This window comes from Atta colombica, unplaced genomic scaffold, assembly GCF_001594045.1.
Source record: "Atta colombica isolate Treedump-2 unplaced genomic scaffold, Acol1.0 scaffold107, whole genome shotgun sequence".
In the NCBI taxonomy this organism is placed as follows: domain Eukaryota; kingdom Metazoa; phylum Arthropoda; class Insecta; order Hymenoptera; family Formicidae; genus Atta; species Atta colombica.
Window position 1 is genome coordinate 2,092,187 of NW_017259192.1, and position 18,033 is coordinate 2,110,219.

Here is an 18,033-nt window from a genome sequence, read left to right on the forward strand (position 1 = left end):
ATCGAAGTCACGTTCTTTGAAGAAAACAACTGTCGACGACTCCGTCGCGTAACTCTCGTTCCTTACGTATCTTTCGCTTTTGGTGCTTCGGGAACGATTTAACTCACGGTCTAGTGTGTTATTGAGAGTCCGGGATACTTGAAAATCTCCGTCGACGTTGCTCGACGACGGTCTCTCCCATCTTTTCCTTCGTTTCTTCTTCTTCTTTTTCTTCCAAGGGCGATCAGCTTCGCGTTACGTGTGCCTCGGTTGGCCGTACGCGAAGCTGACCTCGCGTCATGGATAGTCGGGGTGCATCAGATTGTACATGATCGCGAAGATTGTGCAGGCGGCATAGACACCCAAGGCAACCCACCAGAGTAACTGCTCATGTAGCCGCTGCTCGAAGTTCTTCAGTACCAGAAGGCCGATTGTTAGGCCCGCCAGGGCACCCGTCAGGTGAGCGACGTACGACACTGGCGGACCCATCTGTTCCGCAGCGTATCTATCGTAGATTGCAAAGCCCACGTCGGCGCTAGCTGTAATCAGAAATATTAAAATTTGTATGGAAACTTGTTACTGCTTGCTTAGAATTATTATCCATGATATATAATATTTCGTTTCTCCACGCGTGTCTCAATTTATCTACACTGATCTATAGTATTAAATTTAACCTATTATGTCGCCACTGCTCCTGCTCAATATATTGTTTTTTATGCATTATTTTATACTAAAAATAATAATAATACATAAAATAATGATACATTGAATAAGAGCTATGGCGACTTACATTAGATTAAATTTGACACTAAACTGACATTTAACAGTGTATCTAAATTTAAATTGTTTTGTTTATTAAATTTTAAATTGAAATCCGATTCTACTTTTACTATCTTTCATATTAATAGAATTTACAATTAGTAGGGCATTAATACAACAACGTAGACAGATTAATTAAAAATGAATAAAGGAATAATGCACTTATCAAGGCATTTATTTTTTAAAAATTCTGTTTAGCTGTGTCTTCTGAAAGTACAGTTGAAAATGCATAGTAAAGCGATAAAGAGAACATGAGAGGAATAAGAAGAGAAAGAAGAGCGAAAGAGAGTAGAGCAAAAAAGTAAGGATGCCACGAAGAGTCGAGCCGACGGTAAGCTTTGAGAAGCTCTCGAAGTTATCGTCAAGAGAAGAGCTTTCCTGCAGCTTCCTTCCTGCAGCGGTTTTTTTCTATGTCTGCGATCATTGTCGATGATTATGTAAGTTGTTGTATTCCCGTAAGTAATTTTCTTCTTAGTTAATGTAGTGTGCAGATTTTTGTCTTTAGTTTCGCAATCCATTAAGTATTTCTCATCTTCTACGAATCTACATTCTTTAGGAAATTTTTTATTTCCTTAATAAATGCAAATTATTACATTTCTTTTAAAGATTCTCTTAAATATGAGTAATTCATAAGGTCTTACATTTCTAAGAGATTTCTATTTTATTAAAGTTATAGTGTCCTTTAAAATTTTTATAATTATATATTGTATACCAAAATTATAAAAAAAATTTGAAAAATAACTAATAATTAGTTATTATTTAATGTTCTAAACTAGTTTATAAACTAATTTATGTTAAAATTAAATTAATATAATTTAGACATAGAAGAAGAAAATATTTTATTATCCTTTATAAAGAGATATTTCATTTTCGACATTTAATAATTCTACAATTGAGTTTAAAATTTTCGTTAACGAGATATGAACTTTAAACTTATCGAAACATTTAAAACTTTGAGGAAGTATACGAATTCTGATGTACATCCTTTATACTGTTTTCTTTCTCTATTTTCAAACGCGATCTCTTTACGTCGTTGTTGCCATCGTTTAACTTGGATATTAAGGTTGAGTTATACAACTCTTCAAGTAACAAAAACTAGACCTCTCCAAGTTTTTCCGTCTATTCTAACTTAATTATTTTCTCGACTGCAATCATCAGTATATCTATAAGTATATTCATTATATATGTAATATGCTATAATATGATAATATTGTCGTATCTTTTTTATCATAAGCGATATTCTTCATTTCTATATCAATTCTGTGCTATCTTCCGTTTCAGCTTATATAATCCAATTTTGATAGAATTGTTAGATGAAAGCTTAGTTAATATTAGCTAGTTAATATTTGGTTATACATTATTATCTGAAGCACTTTTAGTAATTTGTAGATCTCATCCGTTTCAATATTAAAATTAATCATGATCGATATATGATTATTCCATAGACTTCGCTTAATAATTATATGCCATCTCTATCTAAATTACATTTACGTATATAATTAAAATTGCAATTTCCTCGTCGTGAAAATTTATCTAATTCCTTCCAACTTTCTCTCCTTTTTTCATCAAGATGGATTCCAATCCGCTATTATTCCATCGCTTTGAATATCAGCATCTCTTCTTTAATTTTCAACCAGGCTTACTCAGGTGCGAGCTTGATGACTCAATAAACACATCGACATCATGCTCGTTTCAAAAATTAACGGAACAGCTACCTGTTCTTCTCGTGGTAAACAATCTCTACGTTGACGAAAATTCTTCGCGGCGAGCACACCTATCTTTTAATTAAAACTTCAAAATAGCGACGGCTTTCATGGCTCTTCCTTCCCTTGCGCTTTTCAGCTCTTATCACGGGGGAAAAAAGCGGAAATTGAAATTTCAGGAAAAGTATATCGAAATGAAGCGCGAGTAGAGGAAATCGAACGACTAGATGATAGTAAATAAAAATAAATCGCGAAAAGAATATTAAAACGATATTTAAATCGACAAATTCGATATGACTCTATTAGATTTAACAAATCTAATATATAATTAATCCCATTTCCAAATCTGGTACCCTAATTAAATGGAATTGTCAATACTCGGAAATGTTCTAAGATATGATAATGAAAATTCGAATCTCTCTCATTCCTTCACAGAGTTCTGATTGCAGTTAATAGTGGCGCACTTTCTTCGCATCTTAAGATGTTATAAGAGACAGGAGACATCTCGCCACGTCGCAGATTCCTGCGAGAGCGTCATTTGCATTCGCGGCTGAACGGATGACCCGCTTCCACATCGTGAGAGAGCGCGTTTATCGATCAAGCTCTACTTCGCCCGTCAAGCTCTCGCGCTGGGATTACGATGTAATCCAAGTCGAAGCGCGTAGATCGGAACGGGCCTGGGCTGTTACCACCCGCGGATAGAAACTATGCGAATATATATGCGAATAGTGCAAGTAGGGGAAAATGAGAGACAGAGAGGGAGAAACCGACGGCAGATATCCGAATCGGCGCTGACGGTAATCAACCCCTTAAACAAGGTTATTGAAGACTCGAGAGGTTCCGTCGAAGTGAATTTGAGGCGACTCTAGGGCCACTAGAACCAGATAATGCGCACGTACAGTGGCGGTCAGATTACGTGCTATACAGATCCTCGATACTAGAGTCTACGTCTTTGCCAATATTGCGCTATTATTATACTACGCCGCCATAGGCGGCGTAGTTTTGAGATTGTATTGTGCTCGGAAGTCCGAGATACTTCATTTTAATCCTTAAGAACGTGTCTGCAAATTCGCGACTCTGAAGGTTCACTACTTTATAAAGAGACTAATGGAAAGATGAGGTATCGTTCAGAAACTGTTCCTCTCAGTTTTTAATTATTTCTCTTAAATTTTTCATAAAAGATTAATCTTCTTTTATTTACATCACAAATACATTATAATTTTATATAAAAGTCATTTTCCATAGTGAGGATTAATTCTTTATTACATCGTGAATTCATAATATTTGTAACAGTACTTGTCAAGTAATAATTTGTAGAGTAAGATGGTACAATTTCGAACATGATATTATATAGTTCTGGACAAAATAAAATTTGAATCCAATTTTCGAGATTCAATTTTTTTTCCTTCTTATTATATGGAGGATACTGAAGGATAGGAAAAACTCAAGCTTAAATTTCAAGACTTGGATTTAAATTTTATTTTGTTCGAAATTGTATCTTATTCTATATTGTAATAATTTATTTCTGATAATTTCTCTGTAATGTTTAACCTTTAGCAAGGAACAGGCATGATTAATATCTACTACCGTCTGCAGCATTGGTCAATCGTGATCGCTCTCGAAAGCATCGATCGAAGATATCGAGCTAGCACGTCGAAAGTAGATAGGATTGGTTGTGGTGGTTGCGGGCCGACGATCGAGGAAGTAGGGTCCACTTACCGATGACGAAGATGCCGATGAGCCGAACTATCCCAAACTCCATATTGTTGTAGTTGAGAAGGACGTTGGCTAGATGCGCTGCTAGAAGGGCATAAACGCCTCCGCTCGCTCCAACGAGGTACACGTCCGTGTCGAATACCGACGTGCCCAGCGAACCTGAAACCACAACAAATATAACTTCTTAATAACTTCTTAATTACTGCTCCAAACGTTTTCATTTTGTTTTTTTCAAATCAACGATTTAGCGAATTTTCCCATTTTTCTAAACGCCAACAATAATAATGATTGATTGTAGAATTTGACAACCAGTATCGCTAATTTGTTACTGAAATATCACAAATTGAAAGTATTCCAGTTTGAAAAACCGTAAATTAAAGTTTCGTTTCGGTAACTAGATTACTTTCCACTTATAGTAGAGTAAAAATATTTAATTTGAAGAGTCATGGAGCAGTAAAAATTATTTTTTATATACATCACTATATTATTCTATCTATCCTCCCCTTTTGCAAAATGCGGAATTATGTAATCAATGCAATTTTAGAGAAAAAACGAGCGTTCTTATGAAACTGAAAGCTTCCCGAGCTTCCCGAATTTTGAGAGTTTCGGTCATTATTTGTCGAACTGAGAAACTCGTTTTTTTTTTTCGAACAACCGCAAAGTACGGATAGAATTTTTCGCTTTCGCCGCCTTCAGCAAATAAAATAAGAATAATATTCGCTCTCAACAATTCGAAAGTTCGCACGGCGCTCCAGTTTAACGACGCCAAAAACTCTCTCTTTCTCTTTTTCCCTCTTTGTCCTTGTCATCACTCTTTCTCTAGTTTGTTCGGAAACATCTGTTGCTCCACGAAATGTGGAAAAAGCTCATCGGAAACCGAGTACCGTAGGAATTGCAATACAAATATATAGTATATAAGATTTATACACCCCGATTTCTAAATTTTCCTTTTGCTTCTCTTTTAATATATAATTGAATTTAAAAAAACGAAATCTCTCTTAAAATTTCGCAATATTTTAAATGCCAGAAACGTTTAATGTGCATATAAAATCACAAATCTCTATTTTCTCTTTAATATATAGGTACAATGTAATTCGTATTATCAAATATTTGCATTCACGGTGGACGCCTGTTGTCCCTGTAACGCACTCGCCATTTGGTCGATTCGCAAGGTTGACAGTACAAAGCGCTTCCGGGCGCTTATAACTAGCTCTGATTATTAGAGACGGAATTAGGAACCTGTCTTCAAGCATAACCCATAATTTGGCAGATTGCTCACGGCTGTAGGAAATAATGTTTGTTACAACATGACTCGTGATAAATAATCGATATATCATCAGGCATATGAGAATCTAATCAATATATAACATATATTTGATATATGATTATACGAACAGAATGATTTGCTAGAATATTTAAAAATTTAGCTAGATACAGAATTTGAAAATAATTTTGTTGAACTATCAAAATAATTATGTTGTTCACTCAAACTGTTGCTAGAATATTAAAACTTTTTGCAGCATTGCTCTCATCGTGCTTGAAATTCCTACGCAATTATTTTGATAGTCCAACAAAATTATTCTCAGATCTGTTAGATAAAAAAAGCAATGATAACTCAATCCCTTTTATTTTAAATTAAAGAACATTTTGTTATTTTTAACTTTCGTCTTAAAATGTGTCTTAAAATGTAATCAATCAATTTCTGGTTAGTTTTAAAGTAAATATCGTCTAATTAACATGTATATGTTAGGTAACTTGATAAATAATAAACTAAATTTGAATAAAATTTAATACATTTTCTTGAGTTAAATTATTTAATTTATTTAACTTGGTTAGTCAAGTTAACGACATATCGGGTAAGAGCAGTGACGATCTACATAAATGATAAAAAATAGTTCAAATTGGTTAAAAAAATATTTGACATTATGAATTTAACATAGTGTAACTAAATTTTTGGATACTTCAGTAAAACTGTCCTTTCAGTGCACATACAAAAAAATACATTTTTTTTATTATGTAATCTTCATTAAAATTACAACATAAAAATTGTGTTATGTAAACTTGAAAATTCGCAAATATCTGAAAATGTCGGACAACATAGTATTCCAATTACGCATCGAGCTAACAATAGAAGACAATTCGACGCACGATAGTATTGCAATAACAGCAGCAGCGCAACAATTTCGACAAATTCTGCAATTCGCATGTTTCGTACTCGCGTAACGTGTACCACCATGGAAAGAGCGTGTAGCATAGTGCGCAACAATTTCAACCCCGGGAGCAACGGTAATGTATCAGACACACGATCGCGCTAGTTAAACATTAATATCGCGTCAGGCAGGCGGATGGTGCTTCGAGAATCGATGCGGCACTCGCCTATATATCGTGGGAAATGAGTGAGGACATTAGTCGCTTCCTATGTGGAAATGGTGGCGACTGGTCGGGTGTTGGTGATTCGTGTCTGGAGCGGCCAGGTATCATCTGACACTTGGGGACCTACTGACCGATCGCCCTCCGCGAACCTTAACCGTCCGACCCACCTTTGATCCGTCCTAAATTACGAGTGCCATGTCCAGTGTTTGACGAGATTGCCCCGATTTATTAAGGCCGCCATTCCTAATCCGCCGCTGTTGATATACGAGATGTTCTCCGCGTTCTGTTTTAGTTACGAATTCTTTCCGTAAACTACAGTACATTCTTCTCTGATAAACATGTCGAGGGATTAAAAGTTTCTGAATTATAAACGCATGAAAAACTAAAGAATTTAATTCTAATTAAAGCTACAGGGAGAAAGGGAGAGCAGGTAAACATATATTCTTCAGGTAATTTCAGATGGAAATTATCTGCCTTTTCTCGTTTTTGTTATTTGAATTGTCAGAAGTCATTGTTTGTATTTAATTTCAGAGGTAGAGCGTTTTCTTTCAGGAAATGAATTTTTTAAAATTATAGACTCGCGAATAAAACGTAAGATTGTGTCATACGCATTGTGCGAAACTTCGCACGCGTGACATCCTCGTTTCTTGCGAAACCGACGATTCAATTGAATTTGTCGCTACGCACTGGTCATTAACGCGCGACCTACATCAGCAACAGCAGCCTTCACGGGGGAGCCATGCGAAGCGCCCCTGTTTCGTAAACTACCTACACGGAGTTTCCGCAAAGCGCAAATCGCGTCTAAGCCGGTGTGCACCGGAGCGACGTGGAAATGCATTAAGGATGCAAACATCAATTCGTGCGAGTTTGCGAACGCTCTGAATTACTCGCAATGAATTATTAGCGTCTGCTTAATAAATGATCGAGTCACATCCAATCGGAACAAGAGAGCAATTATTCGAGACGCATAGAATTAGATGGTTCATAATATAACTATTAGTTTATTCGAACAGCAGGCACCGATATTAACCAATGTCACAAAGATGCAATTGCATCTATCTTGGAGACAAAAACAATTAAAACCGATAAAACTTTACGCGATTACGCAAGAAATCTGACTTAAAATCTGAATAAAAATAATAAAAATTTTATTATTTTAAAATTTAAAATGTTATTCTAATTAATAAAATATTGATAAATTATAACGAATATTTATTATATCAACAATTCCAAATCACACTGATGAAGAAGTGATTTATAGCCATGCACATTTGTAATGTAATATAATGCAATAATGTCGCAGACTGAGCTGCAAAAGCGGTAATACGATTATAAAAGAGAAAATTTAAGGTCTCAACTGTCATCGCCAGTCTGTTTGTCATCGTGCCATAGTAGTTAATTGAAAGTTGAAGCACGCCGACAGACCACTTTACTTACTCCTGTGCACGACGAACCATGGATCTCTGTTGTAGTAATTGACTCGAGTTAACGGATACTAGCTCAAGAGGCTGCTGATTCCCCTCATCCGCTCTCCTTGGTCCAACTTAGACGAGTATTTACGGTTTACCGTCATTTACCTAACCGAGACTAGGAAACGAGCCATAGCAGGAATAGTTTATTCGACGCTCGAAATTAACAAATCGATACTTTGCTGATTGACTTACTTTAGCATTTAATTATCAGTAGCAAGAACTCTCTGTGTTTTTTAAAATTGAAATATTTAACTATACATTGGAATTTTCTATTCATTTTTCCTAATTTTACTTTGATAAATTTTATATTGCTCTCTGAATATAATTTTATTGAAATAATATTTATGTAAACAAATTTTTTTCATCGTTTTTGAGAAAATTGCATAATAATTAACAGATTTAACTACATTTTAGTTTTCCGTTTGCTACGTTTTCTTCAAATAAACGGTATCGCCATATTCACGATTAAATTAGCCCCGCAATTGCAACGAACGTGGAATTCATTACGTATTTTCTAGGCGCCAAGGTATCTATACAAAAAAAAGTAAGCACGTAAAAGGATGTAAGGATTCTGTATGCTTTCTAGCAATTTCCTGTATAGGAAATGTATGCGTGCATATACTGCATGCAGATATAGAAAGAAGAAAAAGATAAAAATAAGGTAGCAGCAAGGCGCGTTGTGAAAATTAGCGACCTAGCGCGAGGATGAGCGCGAGGACTAAAAGAAAGCGAAAAAGGAAAAAAATGAAAAGCTGCGAAGCGTAATAGAGTCTTCATTGCGGACTTCTCATAGGTTATGAAATTCATCCGAGCCTTCGTTAGTGTCTTCGACTTTGCCTTAAGGAAGAAAGCATGAAAGGAAGGGAAGTGGGTCGACACGGTCTGCCAACACGAAGCACCAGCGCGAGTTAATGTCTTCGCGACCTACTCTTATGATTACAGCGAGTCGTTCTATCCGTGTATCTACCACTCCACAACTCGCTACAATCAGCCTGTCCAACAATGAATATCACTAACTTCGTCCAGGTATGAATATATCGAGGAATTTCATTGTTGACATTCGCATGTCTGAAATAGAATTGTATCTTGCAACTTTAATAAGACAATTTCTTTAAAGTTTTTGCGACAAATTTTCAGCGTTACGAGAAAGAAAAGAGGGGAAAGAGAGAGAGAGAGAGAGAGAGAGAGAGAGAGAGAGAGAGAGATACTCTGGAAACCTAATTAATTTACTTTAAAAATAATCAATTCTATCGATCAGCCGCGATAAGATTTAACACGCGATAAGGTGTCGCATATATTTTTCAGTGTACAGAATATCATCGATTAACGACTCGTTGACACCAATAACGAAGTCTGTTGGAACCAAACGGTGCGACGTGCAACAGGTGCAACGAAACCAGCACGGAGGAAGTGTCCAATAGCAAAAACGACATGAAAAGTGTCGGAGATGCGGACACTCATAAAACTCCTGTCGTTTTCCAATTCTAAGAAAATTTTGCATCGATAACACAAATTATATTACTAATTTGACTGATAAATGATTGAAAGGTTTGTTTAGAAAAGTTTAATATTTTGAATTTTTATATATAAAAATATTTTAATATTTTAACTTAAATTTTTTATGTAATTGTATAATGTAATATAAGACACGTTTCTAATCACAAAAAAATTTCCTTCAACATTATGCTAATAAGAATAATAAAAAATTCCTAATTTACTTAGCAGTTGATGATTAATAATTCGCATGTAGAAATTCGCTTGTCAGAAGATAACGCTCCAGAACGTATGGAATAAATGCGTCCGTATAAAAAGGAAGGAACGTGCAAAAATGCACTGATATGGAGCACACGTCCGTATTCGCGGCTCACGTCGGTGTCTCGCTTAAGTGGTTAACTACTAATTTTTTAACGCCGCGAGAGCGTATCGAGCGATTCTCTCTGCACAGCAAAAGAAAAACTTTTGGCGCTCGTTGTTTTCCAGCAATTTCGTTCTAGCCGTTTCATCCGTTTTTCGCTTCCAGGAGGGACTCTTTAGGAATGCATCGACGTGCCTAGCACGCGCGCTCGTTCTATTTTCCCACCTGTCTCTTCTACCCCGCTAAGAAGCGAAGCATTTTATTTCGCGTCGAGGTTCCGTGCACGCGTTCCACAATTTCCTCTCCGTTTCCTTTGTATTTTAATCACAAATATGATGCAAGCGAGGAGCGAAGTCATCTCTATATTTTCTTATTACGATAGTATTATTACACAGAAAAAAAACACAGCTGAAAACTTCACTGATTCAACAAATCTACAGTCGTAATAGACAGTCAATTTTTCAATGCGTAAGTAGCAAAGTTGACAGCTGAATAACATTAGCGGTTTGTCAAATCTTCTTAGTTAGATGTTAAATTCGCGCAGTAAGTTACAGGTTTGTTGTACCACCCAATTAATTTTTTTTTCTGTGTAACAGACCCGACATTTTATATCATCGACAATTAATGTACGTCTACTGATATATTTTGATTATTTTATAGTCAACGGAAATGAAAAAATGAAATACATAATGTATCCAATTAAGTAATGAGACTGATTTTTTTCGTATATTAGCAATTCTGCAGCTTATTACTGTGTCTGATTTTGGTTCTTTTCCTATTTCAATTCCAACTGGTATGGCTTTACGTTTCAGTCTAGAATAGAAGTTTAAAGTGCTCTATGGTGTGTTTGTATTATTTATAACCAAAATAGAATCGCGTAATATCATGTAATATTACAGCGATATTTTTTGCCAGCCACTTTTTTTGTTTTAAACCTTTTAAAACTCAGTGATAAAAAAAATTTTGCTGAAACTTTGCGTACTTTGCGAAATAAAAGTAACATATCATTACACGATTATTATGCAATTTCAATATAAAATTTGATGATAATGCTACAGAAATGTACGGAAAACTTCAGCTTTCTTTATCGTAAAATTATTGCAAAATTTCACATAAAAAAGATGGCAAATCACTATGTAACATTAAGCGATGCAATATTCCAATTTTGTTAGAAGCAACACAAATTTTAACACTTTTTCTCCAGACTGAAACAATACAAAACTGTGCCAACTGGAAATGAAGCAGGGAAAGGAATACAGTCAAACATGTAACAGCCTGAGTTGCTAACATAAGAAGAAAAAATCAGTCTCAGTTTCATTTCTTAATGGATTATACACGAAATCTTAAAAAATTAGAGAATATTCTTAGAAGAAAATGATCTCTTTTACATTATTAAATCTAATTAACTTAGAATCTAACTTTTTAAATATGTGTGTGCAAAAGTGAAATATTATATCAGTGCATTATTTTTTATTAATTATATAATCATCAGCATCACCTGTTTTAAAGAGATAAAAAGCAACCGTAAATGGTATAAAATAAACGAAATTTACATGGACACGATTATTTTGCACATCTATCGAGTTTGCAGTCAAAATCGTACATTCGTTATTCGTGCAAAAGATTGATAATCTCTTTTGCAATCGTTGTTGCTTGTCATTACAAGTGAATTGTCATTACAATAGCGGGTTTTCGCTATAAACTGCAATATAGAATGGTATTAGCAATGTCAATCAGGCGCCAATTAAATATCCACCAATTTAATCCGCAATTGTTAACGAAGAAAGGCTACTTACAACCTCCACCCCTTCACTCCCAGAAACAAAGGCGATTATCGTGCGAGAGGATGCGATGGGAGAAAGAGGGAGGTGGAAAATCGAGCGTACTGTTAGGCGCGAATGCAAGTGCGCTGTTGCATTCGTAAAGAGCTCTCGAGCGAGAGAGGCTGTGGGAATGGAAGGCGATGGAGAGAGAGAGGATAGGGACAAAATACGACCTTCTCCTTTTTCTTGTTCCCGTTACGCATCCGCCATGCGACACGAAATTCTAAACCCCGTATAAACTAAGCATGACGTCCAAGCGGGCATCCGAGGGTTGAACTCAGGGGAAATCGGTAGCGATGGACCCCAAACCGAAAAACACATTCAATACTATCGAATAAGGAAGTTCACTCGAATTTGTTCTATATTATGATTGAATTATATAGAATTTGAAAATTACAATAAAATAGTAAACTATTTGCAACACTAATCAACTATATTATAAAAAATATTTGGCCATAAGGAAAGAAGAATGATTTTGCTATTTAAAAATGTAGTTAGATACAGATTAACAGATCTGAAAATAAATTTTGTTAGGCCATCAAAATAATTATGTAGAAGTTGATCTAGACTATCAAAATTTTTTGCATCATTGCTCATCATACTCGAGTTTTCTATACAAATATTTTGATGGGCCAATAAAATTATTTTCAGATCTGTATTTAGTTAAATTTTGAGATATTTCAACAAAATTATTTTTTCCATACAAAGTTTTTATTAAATCATTACACAGGTAACAAAATTACTTTGACGTAAAAATAATGACAAATAATATCAGCTTGCCATCTAAGTAATGATTTGAAAAACATTCAAACCTCTTTGTTGCTAAAATTTTTTATCACCGTATATTAATCTTATTCAATTAATTTACAAGTATAAAAAGCCAAAAAACAAGCTATATTTTAAAACAATAGATATTTTAAAACAATAGATTTTTAATATGTAAAATCAAAAAGATATGATATCATTAAAAATAGAATGTTTCGACAACATAGTGTGCAACTCAGTTGCAAATTATTGATTACATTAATTGAGAGATTACATCATAATTAATGTTATTGTTAAAAATTTACAATATTTTATTAAGTAAATATAAAATTTATTAAGATGCAATGAATATAATCTAAATTCTATGAGACTCATGAGTGGTTATATCAAAATTTTCATTACAAAGAATAGTACAAAATCATACATCTTGATCATGACCATCCAATAAATCTTGGCTAACATCATTTTTTCGTTTAATCAATTATAAAATTATTAATTAATTTACGTTTCTTGTAAATCAGGATATCTTAAAATAAAATAAATAAAAAGAAAAAAAAATTTAAATCTTAATTCAATTTCGATACCATCGCTATTTTCATCGATGTAATAATGTCATTTGCTGCATTGAACTTCCACGAGTGATGCACTATGAATATCATGTCCACTTAGAAACAACATGGTGTGTATGCCTCGTGCGTATACATGCGAGCGATGCGCAGCGCATACGGGCGTCGCCGTTTTTACGTAACCCGATGCATAAAATACATATGTGTGAAGTACGTTTCAGGCATGGCAAAAAAAGAACAAAAAGCCGTCGGAATTTTATGGTTACGGCCGCAATATTTATGGCAGCGAGATTCTCATGCAGCGACGGAATATGAGAGGATCGACATTGACGAGACAACTCTTTTTCCTTTTTATAGTTATCCGTTCATTCACGTCGGCAAAATTCTTCAGCCTTGAGTGATTATTAAACATTTGGTTAGCATTGCATCATTCGATAGAGAAAACACGTTATTCCCTTACTTCAAAAGTGATATAACCAAAAAAATTAAATTTTTCAGAAAAACTATTTTTCATCTTATCATCTTCGTTTCACAACCTTTCAAAAACCTTTTTGAATTGTGATTATAATATATTCTATAAAATGATATATTATAATAAATTCAAAATAATTAATAAAAAATGATATAACTTGAAATATCATCAACAGTATAGGCTTACCTTAATCAGCTAAAATGACTAAAATTAAAAATAATCTCTTTTTCAAACTTCGATCAAAATTGTTTTTAACTCTAAATGTATTCTACAGAAGATCTTTTTACAATATTTATAAAAACAACACAACTCAAAATGTGTAGCGCTTGTAGATATTGTGATCTTTTTCAAAACTTTAAGATCAACGAAATTATTTGGTGAACTAATTGTAGAATTAATTTACTTTTGATGATAAAAAAAGTTTTTTTATATATATCTTTATATGTATCTAATTTATTTCATCTCATTCTCTCATAGTAACTCAAAAATTACATTTTCTGAGTTATATCACTTTTTAAATAAGGGAACGATATCGTGTGATTACGCAGTCACGATGTGATAATTGTACCGCTAATAAATATGTATGTCGCCAGAATGGACGCGGTATTTATTACGCAATATATATTACGCAATCACTAAAAAGAGTGCAATATGTATTAAATATTAGATGTAAATTATCAAATTATTAAATTTTCTTATTCGATCAATTGTATTAAAATTATTTATATTATAAATCTTAAATCTTTAATTGCATAATGTAAAAAAAAATAATCGCCCGAAAATTTTCTTAGTATTCGTTATTTTATCGAATATTTTTTAGTATATATGATGTAACTATAACATATAATATCATCGAGAGCTGGGTTTATTGCAGAATCATTGGGAAATGTATATAATATAAGTGTAATAATAATATTTTAATATTGAATGAAAAAGTGATTACGTCATATTAGTAGTCCTTTAAAATATTATTGACTTTAAATACATAAAACATTTTTAACAAAATAAATTTAAAAATATTGCATTTATAATCTCTTTTTATGTTAAAGCTCATTTAGTTTTTCATTCTTATATTGAATTATTGAACATAATTATAATTTTCATTTTAATGCAGTGGATTGCTTCTCAAAATCATTTATTCGAATCCAACGCGATTAACGTCTCCATAGAATTATATCCACCACGATAACCACACCCGGTTCTCAAAAATAAAAAATTCATGTTGCGAACATTCAATCTCGTCAAGAGTGGTGGTCTAAAAAAAAAAATGCTGAAATTTCTAGCGCGCTCACTATTCGCAACTCACTCACTCATTCTTTTTCTCTCTCTTTCTCTCATGCGCGCGCATTTTTGCGAAACTTTCGGCATCCTGAGCGCGATCATCGACACGCAAAATTTTGGATCGAAAGCGAGGAGTTCAGTATCAACATTTTGTACATCCCGCATTTCGTCCCGTTGTTTTAATATCCCTTTGACGCAATGGCGGCAGGCCGTGTCCGCCGGGGTTTTTGCGCTGAAAATATTAAAACGAACGGAGGGATGGAGAAAAACACACAGTGATGTACATACATGCATCCAAATATACGTGTCACACGTATACGCGCATACAAATATATTTGCACGCATACACGAAAAGGTGGTGAGCAAGAAGAGCGGAACTATACATCAATGGCTGTACAAAGCGCGTTCGGATTTCTCGCGATTAAAATGTAGTGTAAACGACTTTTACACCACCCCCTTGTATCCTCTTCCTTTTTTTATTTCCGATGAAACTGATCATTGTATTCTTTCCCAAATTAGCGTGACGCGAACTTTGGAAAACTATTGCGTTCTCGAAATGGGATAATCGAAATCGCTGGCGATATCGACAAAATTGACTGTGAAGTTTTGGAAAAAAAACAAGAAAGATATATAAGGTTCTTTTTTCTTTAGCTGAACTTTTGCATCGGTTCATCATTTTTCCGTTTCTCTTTAGGAAAAGAAAAGTTCAGCTAAAAAGAAGATCTATAGATTGTATATATACATATATATGTATTTATATATATCATATAAATATATTTAAATATATATAAATATATAAAAATATATAAATATATGTATAAACATATACACAACTTAAAAATATAAGAAAAAAAAACAAGAAACTTACAATAATATAAAAAAGATATTCAGAATAAAATTAATATCAACAACGACAATTCAATATTTCCTCAATAAACTTGGCGTCCACGTAGCATTTCGTTGCCCAATTTAAAGTTTTTCTTGGTCAAACTTCCGTTGTTTCCGGGATGAAATCGGATGAATCGAAAGAAATAAGTGGATAGAGACTCTAACGAGTCGAGACAACGCGATCTCGTGCTGAAAGGAAAGTTAAAGGCGCGCGAAAAAAGGAAAAGAAAAAAAAAGCCAAAGTATCGACTCTCGGAGTCGGCGACTCTCGGGTGTGCTATCGTTGTTGTCGTCGCTATCTTCGAGTCTAGTTAATGCACGGGGACTGGCCACACGCAGTCGTGCATACGAACGACAAGGCGCGTCGTACGACATGCAAATACCGTCGTATAATTGCTAATGTCACGCAATCGACTCGACAGCGCCGACGGCGACGAGGACGACAATAATGATAATGACAATGACGGCGCTTTAACACGAAGCCATATCCATTCCCTAGAAAAAAAATTGTAAATATATTGAAACATTCATTATAGAAGCTCGCTAGCGATACAATATATCGCATGAGATTAATTTTATTTAATAAGAATAAACGATTTCGGCAAATTGATATTATTTGCTTGTGGTTCGTGAATTTAATCTTTCTAGATATCATTGACAACTTATCAATCACCAAAGCTAAATATTCATTGCCATTCGAATATAATCCGACTTTTTGATTCAATGTAAAAGAATTTTAATTAAAATACATAAATATCTAAACAATCACATACTTTCACATAATAATTAGAGATTAAAATAGAAAACATTTTTTTCAAGTTTAAATATCTCAGATACATCATACACGTTTAATTTTACGTTAAAAAAAATTTCTGGTTGAAAATGGATGAACCAAATAATTCTGATCATATTATTGGGATTAAACACAAGACAAATTAGTTCAGTCCGTTTCCCTAAAGATAGCTCCAGCTGTTGTGAACGGTTCCTAGTGCCAGCTGATTTTGGCGGTTTCAGAAAGGTTAAACATCTGCTAATTATATCACTTTGAATTTCATACAAAAACCTTAATTTTTACTGTGTTTGAAATGTCGAATTTTGTGTTAACCAAGCAGCATTTGCGGGAGGTTTTGATTTTCTGCTTTAATTGGAAGAAAAGTGCGGCTGAAGCCCATCGAATGCTTGTCGAAGTTGGTGACACTGCTCCAACTGATAAATCATGTAGGGAATGATTTCGACGTTTCAAGGATGGAGATTTCAGCGTTGAAGACAAGCTCTGGACAGCCAAAAAAATTCGAAGACAAAGAATTAGAGGCATTACTCGAAAAAGATCAGAGTCAAACGCAAGAGGAGCTTGCAGAATTGGGGATAACTCAACAAGCCATTTCTGTACGATTGAGAACCATGGGAATGATTCAAAAACAAGAAAATTGAGTGCCTTATGAACTGAAACCGAGAACGTTAAAAGGCGATTTTTCACTTGCGAACAACTGATTCAAAGACAATAGAGAAAAGGTTTTTTGCATCGAATTGTGACTGGAGATGAGAAGTGGATATTCTACGATAATCCCAAGAAGAAAAAATACTACGCTAAGCTCAGTCAATCGTTGCCATCGACCTCAACATCAACACGGCCGAACATTCATGGTTCGAAGATTATGCTCTATACCTAGTGAAATCAAAAGGGTCTTGTTTACTATGAGCTGCTGAAACCTGGCGATCGATATTCCGTCCATTACGGACGATCGGTATCGGTTACAATTGATTCGTTTGAGTCGTGCATTGCGAGAAAAATGGAATACGGGCAAAGATAAAGTTATTCTTCTTCATGACAACGCTCGGCCTCATGTCGCTAAAGTCGTAAAAAAATATTTAGAAACGCTCAAATGGGATGTTTTCGCCCGTACCCGCCGTATTCTCCGGACATTGCTCCTTCTGATTATTGGTTGTTCCGAAGGATGCAGCAAGTCACCGGTTCACTTCTTTCGTAGAAATCGAAAATTGGCTCCAAAATTGGATCGCCTGCAAAGACGAGTCATTTTTTCGAGATGGAATTTGAAAATTGCCTGAGAGATGAGAAAAAATAGTAGGCAGCGATGGACAATACTTTAATTGATCTGTTCATTCATTTTGTTTTGAAATAAATGCAAAAAAATGGACCGAATTGTACTCCCAATAATAAAAATTCGGATTATCTTGATTAAAATTATACTAGTATTTAATTAAAATTCTAATTAATGCAATCAATATTTATATATTTTTCCAGTAATAATGTTTAGACTATCTAGTTTCACTCTCAGAAAATAAAGTTTTCATAAAATAAA

General features: G+C 34.3%; 1 protein-coding gene across 1 annotated transcript in view; it reads right to left on the minus strand.

Moving 5' to 3' along the window:
* Positions 1–276: 276 nt before the first annotated feature.
* The window catches only part of LOC108692500 (protein rhomboid-like), a 170,080-nt gene continuing 152,323 nt past the window's right edge, over positions 277–18,033 (minus strand). The window contains exons 5-6 of the mRNA XM_018200788.1: positions 4,221–4,376; positions 277–518 (exon numbers count right to left, since the gene is read on the minus strand). Of these exons, the coding sequence (XP_018056277.1) occupies positions 277–518; positions 4,221–4,376 (398 nt within the window). The remainder of the gene's footprint in view (positions 519–4,220; positions 4,377–18,033) is intronic.